This window comes from Manis pentadactyla, chromosome 3, assembly GCF_030020395.1.
Source record: "Manis pentadactyla isolate mManPen7 chromosome 3, mManPen7.hap1, whole genome shotgun sequence".
NCBI classification, from domain to species: Eukaryota; Metazoa; Chordata; class Mammalia; order Pholidota; family Manidae; genus Manis; species Manis pentadactyla.
This window is the reverse complement of record NC_080021.1, coordinates 3,191,784-3,203,953: the sequence shown is the minus strand read 5'-3', so window position 1 is coordinate 3,203,953 and position 12,170 is coordinate 3,191,784. Positions and strand designations below refer to the sequence as shown.

At 50.8% G+C, this 12,170-nt stretch overlaps 1 protein-coding gene across 3 annotated transcripts in view; it reads right to left on the bottom strand.

Moving 5' to 3' along the window:
• Positions 1-4,318: 4,318 nt before the first annotated feature.
• Positions 4,319-12,170, bottom strand: part of DENND3 (DENN domain containing 3) — a 55,092-nt gene continuing 47,240 nt past the window's right edge. The window contains exons 20-24 of one of the 3 annotated variants that reach the window (XM_057497664.1): positions 11,353-11,486; positions 6,411-6,529; positions 6,200-6,337; positions 5,765-5,967; positions 4,319-5,482 (exon numbers count right to left, since the gene is read on the bottom strand). In XM_057497664.1, coding sequence (XP_057353647.1) covers positions 5,767-5,967; positions 6,200-6,337; positions 6,411-6,529; positions 11,353-11,486 — 592 coding nt within the window. In that variant the 3' untranslated portion in view covers positions 4,319-5,482; positions 5,765-5,766. Of the gene's footprint in view, positions 5,968-6,199; positions 6,338-6,410; positions 6,530-11,352; positions 11,487-12,170 lie in introns of all 3 variants that reach the window. The other 2 variants (XM_036922823.2, XM_036922834.2) reach the window with 2 other exon arrangements.

The window sequence follows — 12,170 nt, the reverse complement described above, 5'->3', positions numbered from 1 at the left end:
ATTTCTATTCAGAAGTGTATGAGAGTTATATTCATTCCATATCATCTGTTTGCTATTGTGAATCTTTAACATTAGCCATTCCAGTGAGCATCAGGTGGTATTTCATTGTGGTTTAATATGTATTTCCCTGATGACTGATGATTTTAACCACCTTTTCAAAGTGCCTATCCTTATCTCTTCATTGGTGAAGTATCTTTTGCCATTTTTTAATTGAGCTGTTTGTCCTTACTGTGATTTGTGGGCATTCTTTATGTATTTTGAACACAAGTTTTTGCCGAAGATAGCATTGTAAAAGTTTTCTCCCAGTCTCTGTTTTCTCTTTTAGCTTCTTAATGATGTATTTTGATGAAGTCCAGTTTATCCAATTGTTTTCTTTTGTATTCAGCATTTTGTGTCCTCTCTAAAAAATCTTTGTCTATACCAAGATTGCAAAGACACTCTCCTATACCTGTTTCTAGAACTTAAAGCTTATGATCTACCTTGAATTGTTTGTGAATATCAATTTAATTTTAACCACCTAAAATTGTGGTATCAGGGTTGAGCTTCTCTTTTCCATGCATTTATTCAGTTGTTGCAGCACTATTTGTTGAAAAGACTTCCTTATGAATTCTTAGAATTTTTGTTGAATATCAAATGTACACTTGTGTCAAGACACATTGTGTTCCACTAATCTGTTTATCCTTATACAAAATTCCACACCCTTATAATCTTAATTATTGTAGCTTTTTAGTAAAGCTTTCAGTCACATAGTGAGTCCTCCAGTTTTTCCATATATATATGGGAAATACCTGGTAGAGTCAAGATAACCTATATATAACCAAATTGTCAGTATATACACACACACACACACACACACACACACACACACAGATGATGTTGGGATAGGGATTAAAGTGAATGCACTGGGTTAACTTGGAGAGAACGTCTCTACAGTATTTAATTTTCCAATCCATGAACATGGTATATCTTTTATTTAAGTCTTTTAAAATTTCTCTCAGCAAAGCTTTGAGTTATCAAGTGTCCAGGTTTAGCACATATTTCATTAATCTATTAATCTATTCCCTATTCCCATTTGATGTACTTTAATTCTATTGTATTTTCCAATTGTTTGCTATTAGAATGTAGAAATGATTATTTTATATTGACCCTGTATCTTTAAATTTGCTTACTCTAGTAATCTTAAAAAAACATTACTTAGAATTTGTATACACAATTGTGCTGTTTGTGAAGTAAGATAGTTCTGCCTGTTCCAGTCCAATCTTTTATTTTCCCTGCCTTATGGCCATGACTAGAACCTCCAGTCAAGTGTGGAATAGGAAGGATGAAAGTGGACGTCCTTGCCTTGTCCCCAATCTTAGGGAGTAAGCAGTTCGACTTTCCCCATCAAGCTCGCTACAGGTTACTTGTAGATGCTCTTAATCAGTTTGAAGACATTCCTTTCTATTCTTAGTTTGCTGAGATTTTTATCATGAATGAGTATCTTATTTTGCCAGATTTCTCTATCGAGATGATGACCATTAAGGCTTTTATCCTTTGTTCTACTACTATACTGAATGATACAGATTGATTTTCAAATGTTAAGTTAACCTTGCATTCCCAGAACAAACCCCACTTGGTCGTGCTGTATTACCTTTTAAACTACTGCTAGATTCAATCTGCAAATAGTTTGTTCAGGAACTCTGCATCCGTGTTCCTGAGGAATATGGTGCATGACTCTGTCTTCCTGTAAGAGCTTTGCTGGGCCTTAGTACAGGGTCATGCTGGTCTGAAATGAGCTGGGAGGCTTTCTCCTCTTCAGATGGAGTTTCTCTGGAGTTCTCTTATTTCATCATTAATGAAATCAACTGGGCCTAGGATTTTCTTTGTGGGAAGATTTATGACTAAAATAAATTTCCTTAATAGATAAAGGACTACAGAACTTCTACTTCCTCTTGCACTGGCTTCTTAAAGTAGTTTTTAAAGAAACACGTACATTTCAACTAAGCTGTCAAATTTATTGCCATTAAGTTGTCCTCTCACTGCTGATATTGATAACTTATGTTCTTTTTTTTTCCTTGACCAATCTTGCTAGAGTTTATGGATTACTTTAAAGAACAAGTATTTGGCTTTGTTGTTTTCCATTTCACTGATTATTGGTCTTTATCATTTCTCTTCTTATTTTGGATTAAATGTGCTTTTACTTTTCTATATTCTATGATGGAAATGTACTAATTTTAACCCTTTTTTCTAATAGAGGCAGTTAAAAATACAATTTTTCTTCTAAGCACTGCATTAACTGTATCCCACAAATTCTGTTTTCTAATTTCCCTTGTGATTTTTTTCTTTGACCCTTCGATTATTTGGAAGGATGTTTAATTTTCAACATAATTTTCATTTGGTGAATTTTAGGTGATTGTTGCTATTGATTTCTAGTCTGTGATATGGCCTGAGGGCATATCCTGTAAGATTTCAATCTTTTCAAGCTTATTTTATGGCCCAGCACATGGTCTAGCTGGACGGACACTCCTGTGTGCACTTGGAGAACGTGCTTGCCGCGTAGCGGGCCTGCAGGGCTGTCTTCTGTAACAGGAGGCCACGGCCATTGGCAGTGTTGACCTTCCAGATCCTTGCCAGTTCTGTTACTTGTTCCATCGGTTAGTGAGAGAAAGGTGTTGGAATCTCCAACTACGGGTGTGCATTTGTCCCCCTGCTCCTGTAGTCCTACCAGGTTCGCTTCATTGACCTTGGTTCTCTATTAAGTACATTCACATATGGGATAATGTCATTTTCCTGATGAACTGGACTTTTAAGCATTATTTGTAATCCCTGTTTGTTTCCTGGCTGATACCAACAGCTATACCAGCTTGTTAATGCTTACTGTTTGCATGGCATACTGGTTTTCATCCTTTTGTCCCATTTGTATTTTGATACTTAAAGTGCATCTCCTGTAGGTGACATGTAATTTGGCATCTCCCCCAGTGTCGTCTTGGTGTCTTCTCTTCTAAGGACACTGGTCATTGGATTTAGGGTCCACCCTAATCCTGGGTAATCTCATTTTGGGAGCAGGAAGGTCATGATCTGCAGTTAGAGGTGGTTCCCGTCCTTAGAGCCACTGGGCAGCCCACTGCAGCAGCTCACACACCTTTATTTGCCCTTTCTTGATGTTCTCACAAGAGCCCAGCAGGCCCAGCTGGGGATGGGATGTACTCTGAGCTCTGGCAGGCCTGGCGGTGGGGCGCTCTGCTCTTTCTCCAAGCCACCCCCATAGGAAGGAACCATCTCCACCTCACAGGGGGTCAGGTCACATGGGCGGGTCTCCAGCTATGCCTGCCTTGGGCGCCAGCCCCCCTGCCTCATGCAGAGCCCCAGGCTGCCTCTGTTCCAGGGCACAGAAACCCAGAGCTCCCGGAGTCCTGTGCACGCTCAAGGTCACACGGCAGCTGAGCTGCAGCAAGAGTGAGAAACCAGCTCTCAAGTGTGCACAAGCCTCTGCCTCACCTCTGGGGATCCCAAGGCATCCCTGCAGGAGACAAACATCTGCAGGCGGCAGACAGTGGGCACCTCTGCCTGGCTTCCAGTCATGCTTTTCCCAGCCATGTGGAGGAAGCACTCCACCTTCCTACGAATCTTCTAGAAGTGGACAAAAGTCACGCACTTTTAATTCAGATGTTACAATCACATTCAATGCCAAGAACATCATTTGAGAGCAGTAATGCATTCACGTCTTCTGAGAACAAACCATAAAAATGGTGCCCTGTGATCATCTTTATGACTTCAACAGTGATAATGGGGATGGGGGCTTTGATTGGCACTGTGGAGTGGCACCAGGACCCAAAAGCAAGTTTTCTTTCCTGTTGTATGAAACAGCTGGAGAGCTGAAACGGTGTTAGATTGGCTTCTAGTTCAAGATAAACGCTTTTTTGGTACCAGTTTAATTCAGGTTTCTGAAGCTGAGGCAAGGAAGGCATCATCTGTGTAATGAATTCTGGCACATTCGGGGTCTTCCCATGACAAATCATCCATCCTGGAGGAAGTGCCGATGGTATGAAAGCGCCCTTTGCGTTCCCACAAGCCCCACGGGCCAGCCACTGTGTGCAATGCCCTGCCTGGCCTGCTGCCCTCTCCTAACCCCACTGCTTACCACTCCCGTGTTCAGTATATAAATGGCCATTTCCTAAAAGCACTGTTTTCAATGCAATCACTGTCAAATGGATCAGGATGTTCACAAAAGGAAATGAACCACAAGCAAGTCCAGGTCCTGCATTATCGTAAGGATCTCTCCCACCAGTTAACACTGCGTAAAGTAAGGAAAGTGGACAGTGTTGTTTACTAAACTGAATTAACTGAAACTAAAAAAATTCTTTATTATTGACAAGGGAAAATACCTGGTTACCTGTGGACTGGCATTAAATAAGGATGTGTATGCCTTTTACTGTAACTTTTCATGTGTTTACAAAAGCAGAATCCAACCTTCCCCCCTCTGCTGCTGGCTCCGCTTCCTTGCAGACCCTCCAAAGCACAGACCTGGGGGACCAGGCGCCTGGCTGTCCTCCACACTGCATTCCGAGAACACCCTGAAACGTCCCATCTGCACCTCCCAAAACGCTTGGCCCGCTGCAGGACCAAAGCCGCTTCTGGAGACACTGAAGAGGCTCTGGGAAGGTTGGCCCTGCCGGGGGGCCAGACAGAAGCCCCTCAGGAGACCTCTCAGGGTGAGCCAGGCCTGGCATGGTGTCTCTGTCCTGGAAACCCAGGGCAGGCCCAGCAGCCCCTCTGCAGCTGAGCTTATAGTGGGGCTACAGGCCGCGGGCCCCCACGTGTGCTTAGCAGGGTGCCCCCCACCACCACATCCAGCAAGCCCACCCGGACATTCCTTTGCTGAGCAGTTAGGAAATGAAATCTCTATGTAGTAAATATGTGCAAAAGGTCTCCTCTTACCAATATTTAGTTATTTATAGCCAGTAAGATCATCTTTGGTTGATGATAAGGCACTGCCTACAAAAACATGGGGTGTGCACACAGGAGCAAGCGTGGCTGGAATGGACATCATATCTGGCCAAGGGGCTTTATGTAGCAGCAACTTTACTGGAAAACTAGGTCACACATCTGTGATCTTTGGCTGAAAAAGTCTTCCTAGGTGTCTTCATTATAAAAATTCTACACTGATTAAAAAGAACAGAAGACAGAGCTCACGCAGCTGGCCCAACCCCTGTCCAGACAGCCTCGCTGTCCAGTCAGTCACACTGATGTCCCCCTCCCTGGGCAGGCCTTGGTCACCTGCTCTGATGGGGGACAGCAAGGGCAGGTGCAAATGTGTCCAGCCACAAGCGGCCACTTTAAAATGCCCTTTTCTGCAAGCCTGGAGCTTCATGCACATTTGTTCAATGAACAGAGTAGAGGAAAGGCTAAACCAGAGTCCTGAGGTCTGCGGTCACGTGTGATTAGGCAGCGTTGCTCCCAGCTGGCTGCGGTGCTGGTCCCTGGACGTGGATTCTGGAATTTTCTAGACAACACACAGGGTGACTCCTCAGCAGAGGTTATCACAAAGCTGATCCAGCTGCCTGCCTGAGACACACCCAACCTGAAACACTGTTGGTACAGTTTGATCAGGTGAGTCCAGGAGAGGAAGGGCCTTACTGTCGGTTTCTTAACTGAAGCCGGAAGCCCATACACCTGCAGGGGTCCCCCACCCTTGGCTGACTGTCTCCCGACCCCACCCCACTGGGATGGCCGGCTGCAGGCATGCAAGTCTCTCTCAGCACAGCACTGTTCACAATTTACCCACAGTTATTCAACTTTCCAGATGGCGATCTTTCCTTCCTCACTGCCTGACCCACTCAGCACGTATCTGTCCTCCGCCGAACAGAGAGTCTTCACTGCGTCCAGGTGGGCCACCAGCTCCTTCTCCACCGTCTTCCTCTCAGCATCAATCACGTAGATTTTACCTTTTGATTTCCCCTGCGACAGCCCTGTGCCGCCCACCCAGATCTGCCGAGGAGAAACGGGGCATCAGCCACACAGCCTCACTTAGCCTGGGAAAGGGGGCCCCTTGTAGGTGTGCTGAACTTGACCCATGACCTGGGTGGGGTGATAGACCCCCAAACCCAGGTCCCTCCCAGACAGGGCTGCCAGCCAGGACAGGGCCTCTGGTGGACAGGGCCAGCACAGGACCCGAGCCAGATGGGCACACTATCTGGGGAGGCAGGGCACCTCGCCGTACCTGCCTCTTCACCCTGATCAGGCAGCTGACTGCAGAGCAGTCCTGAAGGTGGATCCTCGTCGGGGGCTGGGCCAGGTCCTGCAGGCTCCAGACGCAGATGTCCTCGCAGCCAGCACGCGCCACCCAGAGCTGCTCCTGCTGCAACAGAAATGACTATGCGGGCGCTGGTGGCCTGGGGCCATGCGTGTGGCACCGACGGGCACTGGGATACCTCGGGGAGGAGCTGGAAGCTGAGGAAGGAGGTGCTCTGCTCTTTAAAGTTCTCATTCAGCTTCAGTTCTTGATGAAGAAGTCCATCCGTTGTTACGACCACAATACTGTCGCTGGTACCTGCAGTAAAAAGCAGCCGGAATGAGGGACAGGCAGCCGGGCTCATGGTGTAGGAATGAGATGCCTGGAAAAATCACAGAGACTGACAGGGCCCCCGGCTCCCTCCCCAGGCTCTGGCCAAGATGCTGGCATGTGGACCTGGAGAGCCACGTGGTGCTTCCAGCCACTCCCCACCTGTCCCTATGGCCATGCTCACGCCACAGAGCAAACCCCTCGCTGAGGCTTCACAGGACACGGCTGCCTTCAGGGTGTTCCCTGCACAGTCATTCTGGATGTTCTATCACTGGAAGCAACGGTGCCCTGACCCCGTGGGTGGCCACAGAACTCAAGGCGGCAGACCTGCGCCTGTGGATGCGTGTCGGGCACCGCGCTCCATCTGCTCCTGTCGGCCGCTCGAGGGAAGCGCTCTGCAAGCCGACAGTTCTGCGCCGTGAGAGCTGCAGCCACAACGCTGGTGCCCAGAGGGCTGCACAACCAGGTCTGCGTGGCAGGCAGACCGCGGGCGCCAGCGGCTGTCCGTCCTGGTGTCCTGGCACATGCCCCATGCCCAGACGCTAAAGCCGGCTCACCAGCATCGTGGGGACAAGGACGGACAACACAGCCTGTCTGTGGGGAGTGCTGGCCACACGGATGGGCCTGCGGCATGCCAGCTGGTTTTCAGTCACGGAAAGCAAGTGCCTGCCACATCTCCCTGTGCCCGTGCCCGGCTAAGTGGGGCTTTTCCTGAGACCCGACGGGCGAACACTAAGCATTCTGCAGGAAGCTCTTTATCCAGATGCGTGTGCCACTGTCTGCCTGCACTAGCCAGCAGCCCCTCCAGATGCTGCTGTGTTAGCAGAGCACAAGCTCTCCCCACGGGGCACCTCTGCCCCTGGGCCCGTGGGGCTGCCCGCGGCTCCAAGCTGCTCCAGGCCCCATGAAGTGCACCAGACACACTAAGCCCACCTGGCCCCACTCGCAGAGTTCAAATACCGACTGTGGTGGTGCAAACATAGGGGTCTGACCACTGTCCCTGACGTAGGCCCAGCTCACAGGGGAAGGGGCTCCCCTCTGGTGGAGGCGAGGCCCCCGCCTCACATGGAAGAAAGACCTGGATCCTGTCCGGGCAGTCCTCGTGGAGGTGGCCCTCCCCTGCTGCCCCACTGCCCACCCCCGTTCACACCGCGCCTGTCTGGGCCAGCGCTGCCACAGGGCTACCGCTGCTAGCCACATGCAGGTCAGCACTGAGGAGGGGGGATTCGCCTCTTGCAGTTCTTCGCTGTGAGTGGCCTCTCCCACGGGAAGGGTGGCACTCCATCTCACCTTCCACGTGAAGAGACTCCGAGGGCATGAGAACGAGCCCACAGCGACCAACCGACTGGCAACAAAGCCTGGATTTGAAGCCTAATGCACCCCAAGGCCACAGCCTGAGCCACGGGCACACGTATGACCTCACAGATGCGAACCCCTGACCACAGATGCAGGGAACAGGGCTCCACTTCCTTCCTAGGAAACCCAAGCTCACATCCTGAAGGGCACTCCGGCCGGCGGCCCGAGCCAGGGCAGCATCCCGGCCAGCCCTGGAATAGCACGGCTGGACTGGCAAGTCGGGGGCCCCCAGCTCGCCTCTCCATGGGAGGACTTAGAGGCACTGCCCAGCCCACCCCACACGCTCCTTCAGGCTGTGCCCACAGACATCTGGGTGGGAAGGGAGAAACCCAGTGGGATCCCAACGTCCGGACCAATGAGATCTTTGAGTGACCAGGGTTTGCCTGCTGACATAAGGACTCTGAAAGTACTGAACAGGCAGTTCTTTGTTACCTGGGGAAACCCTACTTTGCTCTTGCATTTCTCATTGTTCAGCAGGAAGACAACTTACCGTTTTCTATTACCTTGTGAAATAAAAGGGGCTCCAGCCTTACAGCACAGCTGCCCACCCCCATTCTAACCTTGGTGGTCCCCCCTGCTGTGTTCAACGGGCCCTTCTGAGCCCAGGGTTTGGTTGGCTCTGTGAGTACACAAGGTGTCCACGGGGGGCACCCCCCCGCCCCCCACCCCACAGACTCATCCGACCACTGCAGACAAACCAAAGCTGGTCTTTGAAGGCAAAGAAACCCAGCAGGCTGCCCCAGCACTGTTTTTCCCAACAGTACTTCCAGGTGTGTGGGGCACCGAGCAGCAAAAGTCACAGCAGGATGTGGCCGTCCAGCTTGGCTAAGGCTGCCAGCATGGCTGGAAAGAAGGGAAGTACCCCCAGATTTTATGTATAAATTCTCCTCAACTCTGGCTGAATCCTAAGCTGTGTGTAACACAAGGAACTGGACTGTTCAAGGTGAGATGTCAGTGCCTCAGGGCCAGAGAGAGGAGTTACAGAGCTCTAACTCATCTCGCTGCAAAGGGCTGCATATACCTCAGGCGTGCCCTTAAAACCCCAAGAGGGTGATGCTATTGGAGCAGAGGCACAGCAGAACTAGGGGTCACGCTCTAGGATCGAGGTCAAAACTGACATACACTCACTGCAAAAAAGCCCAAAGCCAAGTTTCTACACACAATCAAGATGCCCAGCCAGTAATTTAATGGCCTTCTAGAACAAAACATGATGCCCTTTAAAGGACATAATCCAGTCTCCTTGATCTGTCACCAACATGCACAGTACCTAGTAAATCAAACCCTTGAAGCATAAGATGCGACTGAAAACCAAGAGAAGAAACAGCAGACAGAAGTAGAGCCACAGATGATCCCATGTCCAGCAGACTAGGACTTTAGACCAACAGTTACAAATAATTGTTAAAACTTAAAGGAGGAGAGGGAGGGGATGGGTAAAGAGATGAAGAAATTAGGGGAGAAATGGAAATTTTTTTTAAGTTAAATAAATAGAGGTTCTAGACCTAAAGTGGAAATTTGTTTGATAGATTTAACAGCAGATGAAGAAAGATGCGTATCTTAGCCAGACTACAGCCAGAGAGGAAAGAATGAAAAGATGATAGCTGTGCCTGTGACCTGTGGGCATCACTAAATGGCCTGGCATATATAATGAGAATCCCAGGAGACGTGCAGAGGAAGAGATACTGGAGGAGAGACTGGTTCGAAGTGTGCCCCAAATTCATGAAAGTAAACCAGAATCAAGGTAAACACAAAGGCCTTCCTAGCTAAGCACACTGTAGTCCAACTCACAAAAACCAAAGACTGAACCTTACAAACATCCAGGGAAACCGGAGACCTTATGTTCAGCACAGCACTAGGGGCTGGGGTGGGCTTCTTACCAGGAACAAAGCCAGAAGACAGTGGGGTAGTATTTCTAAAGCATGTGGGAGGAATAAACCCTCAGCCTAGGATTGTGTACAGCAGACTCAGAGTGAGAATCACCACAGGAAATTCCTAAGGCTGAGGGCAAACGATGCCGGAGGGAAGCCTGGATTTTAAGAAGGAATGGTGCTCACAGGAATGGTAATTACATGGGCAAAAATCGTTTCATTTCCTTGAAAGACCATTGACTGCATGAGCAAAAATTTTATGAAGCTTCTCACAGTTGTAGAAATAAAATGCTAACATCTGACACCAGCGCAGGAGCAGAAAGGAACACGGACTAACTGTGCTGTTGCGAGCGGCCTACATGATAGCAGAAGCAGGGCAGTGGTTAGGGCCGAATGTACAGCCAAAAAGACAACAGAGGAAATTAAACTGAGTATAAAAATAGTCCAAAAGAAGGCAGAAGAAGAGAAAACAAGAACAGATGGGGAAAATGGAAAAGAAGTAAGGATTATACCCACCATGTCATTAGTGGCACTAAAAGTGAGTAGGCAGGGAAAGGGTCTGAGCAGACCCTCCTGCAGAGAGGACACAGAGACTGACGCCACCATGGGTCCCGGGGCAGCGCGGTCAGACCCGTGGGACCACATCACAACTGCCGGGGCTGCTGCAGCACAACCCCGATCCAGAGTGTCGGGGAGGGACAGGAACCTCGCACGCTGCTGGTGGGAACGTGGTGCAGTGCAGCCTGGAAAAGGGCCTGGCGGTTTCTCACGTGGGTCAGCCGTTAACCCGCGTCCGCCCACGGGAGAACAGCTAACCAAACCGTAGCGTAGTCTTACAGTGAGGTACTGCTCAGCGATAAGATGAACGAGCTGCTGGTACGCAAGTATCAGATGGGTCCTGAGCACACTGTGGGCTGGGGAGAGCCGGACAGAGAGCATGCACTGTAGCATCTGCCCCCGAGCGTCCAGGAACAGGCACACAGATCCACGGCGACGGCACTCGGAACCCTCGGAGCGCGCCTTTGGTGGGGCCACAGAGGCACGGGAGCTCTCAGCTGTGTGCACATGCTCGTCTGGGCCCTGGATGGCCCCCCACCCCCGCCGTATGCTTTCACCAAAACAGCAAACTGTGCACTGATGCCTGTGCGTTGTAACATGAAATATGCTTCAATTAAAAAATATACCTGTGACCATTACCCGTGTGCCCTGGCACACACCAGGGAGACCTCCGTGTGTGGTCCACTGCGGCAGTCTAGGAGGCTCAGAAGTGCAGAGCCTGCATCACCAGGCACGGGCCCACAGGGACCTCCCGGAAGGAGCAACGACGGCTCAGGGGCCATCCGGGCTGGGTGTGAGCAGGGCAGTGACAGCCACCATGAGGAGGGGCTGGCACATGCAGGATGGCAGGCACCCCGCTGGCTGTGGGACAGAGGCCCAGGGGTGGCATGCCAACTGGGGAGGCAGCCCACTCAGGAGGGGAGCATGGAGTGGGGAGCACGGAGTAGGAAAGTGGTACAGCAGCGGGAACGGGCTTTCAGCACAGGGCAGGGGTCAGGTTCCTGCTTTGATGGTGGAGGGCAGAGGACTTACAGCACCACAAGTGGCCGCTGTGCAGTCTGAGGGATGAAAGCCGCCCGCTCGGCAGCTGGAGCCTGCTGGTCACCCGCAGCGTGCGCACGTTCCACACCAGGACCGTCCCATCCGCACTGCACGAGTACACCTCACTGGTGGTGCAAACACACGCATTTAAATTTTGGCTCCTGAAAACTGTACACTTTAATCCAGAGAAGAACAAAGTTACCGTCAGACACAGCATACCCAACATGGAGAGTAAGTGACATGCAAACACTATCACGCCGCGAGAACAAGGCTGAGCTAGGAACAGCCCAGACGGCAGGAGAGGCAAGTTCCTGAGGGCGCCCCTCATCTCCCAAGCACGGTTTGCTGTCTGCGCCCCTCCACACTGGTGAGTGGAGTGTGAACATAGGGACTACTGGCTAAGGTCTGGCCTCTCACACGGGTGCTCCCCAGGCAGGACAAGTCTGCACCAGGGGGCTGGCGGCTGCAGGGGAGGGGCTGCAGCCAGTGTAGCGTGTCGCTCCCTCCCCGTCTGACCGTCATTTCCAGGTCAGCACCTTACATCCTCCTGAACCGCCAGGCTGAGCACAGAGGGTGCCGTGACACCGGGGGGAAGGGGCAAGGGGGGCAGCTTGGGGGCCACAGGAAAACTTCAGAGCCATGCCCTCATCCAGGGCTGGGGCGGCCCGTCCCCACACTCTGAGCCTCTCAACACTCTGAGCTTCCTCAACAGAGGGAAATGGGGACCCACCTCCCCCTCGTCTCCCCTGGGCACCTGCTGTGGGCCAGGCTCTGTTCTAAGTGTGGGGTGCACAGCAGAGAGCGGAACA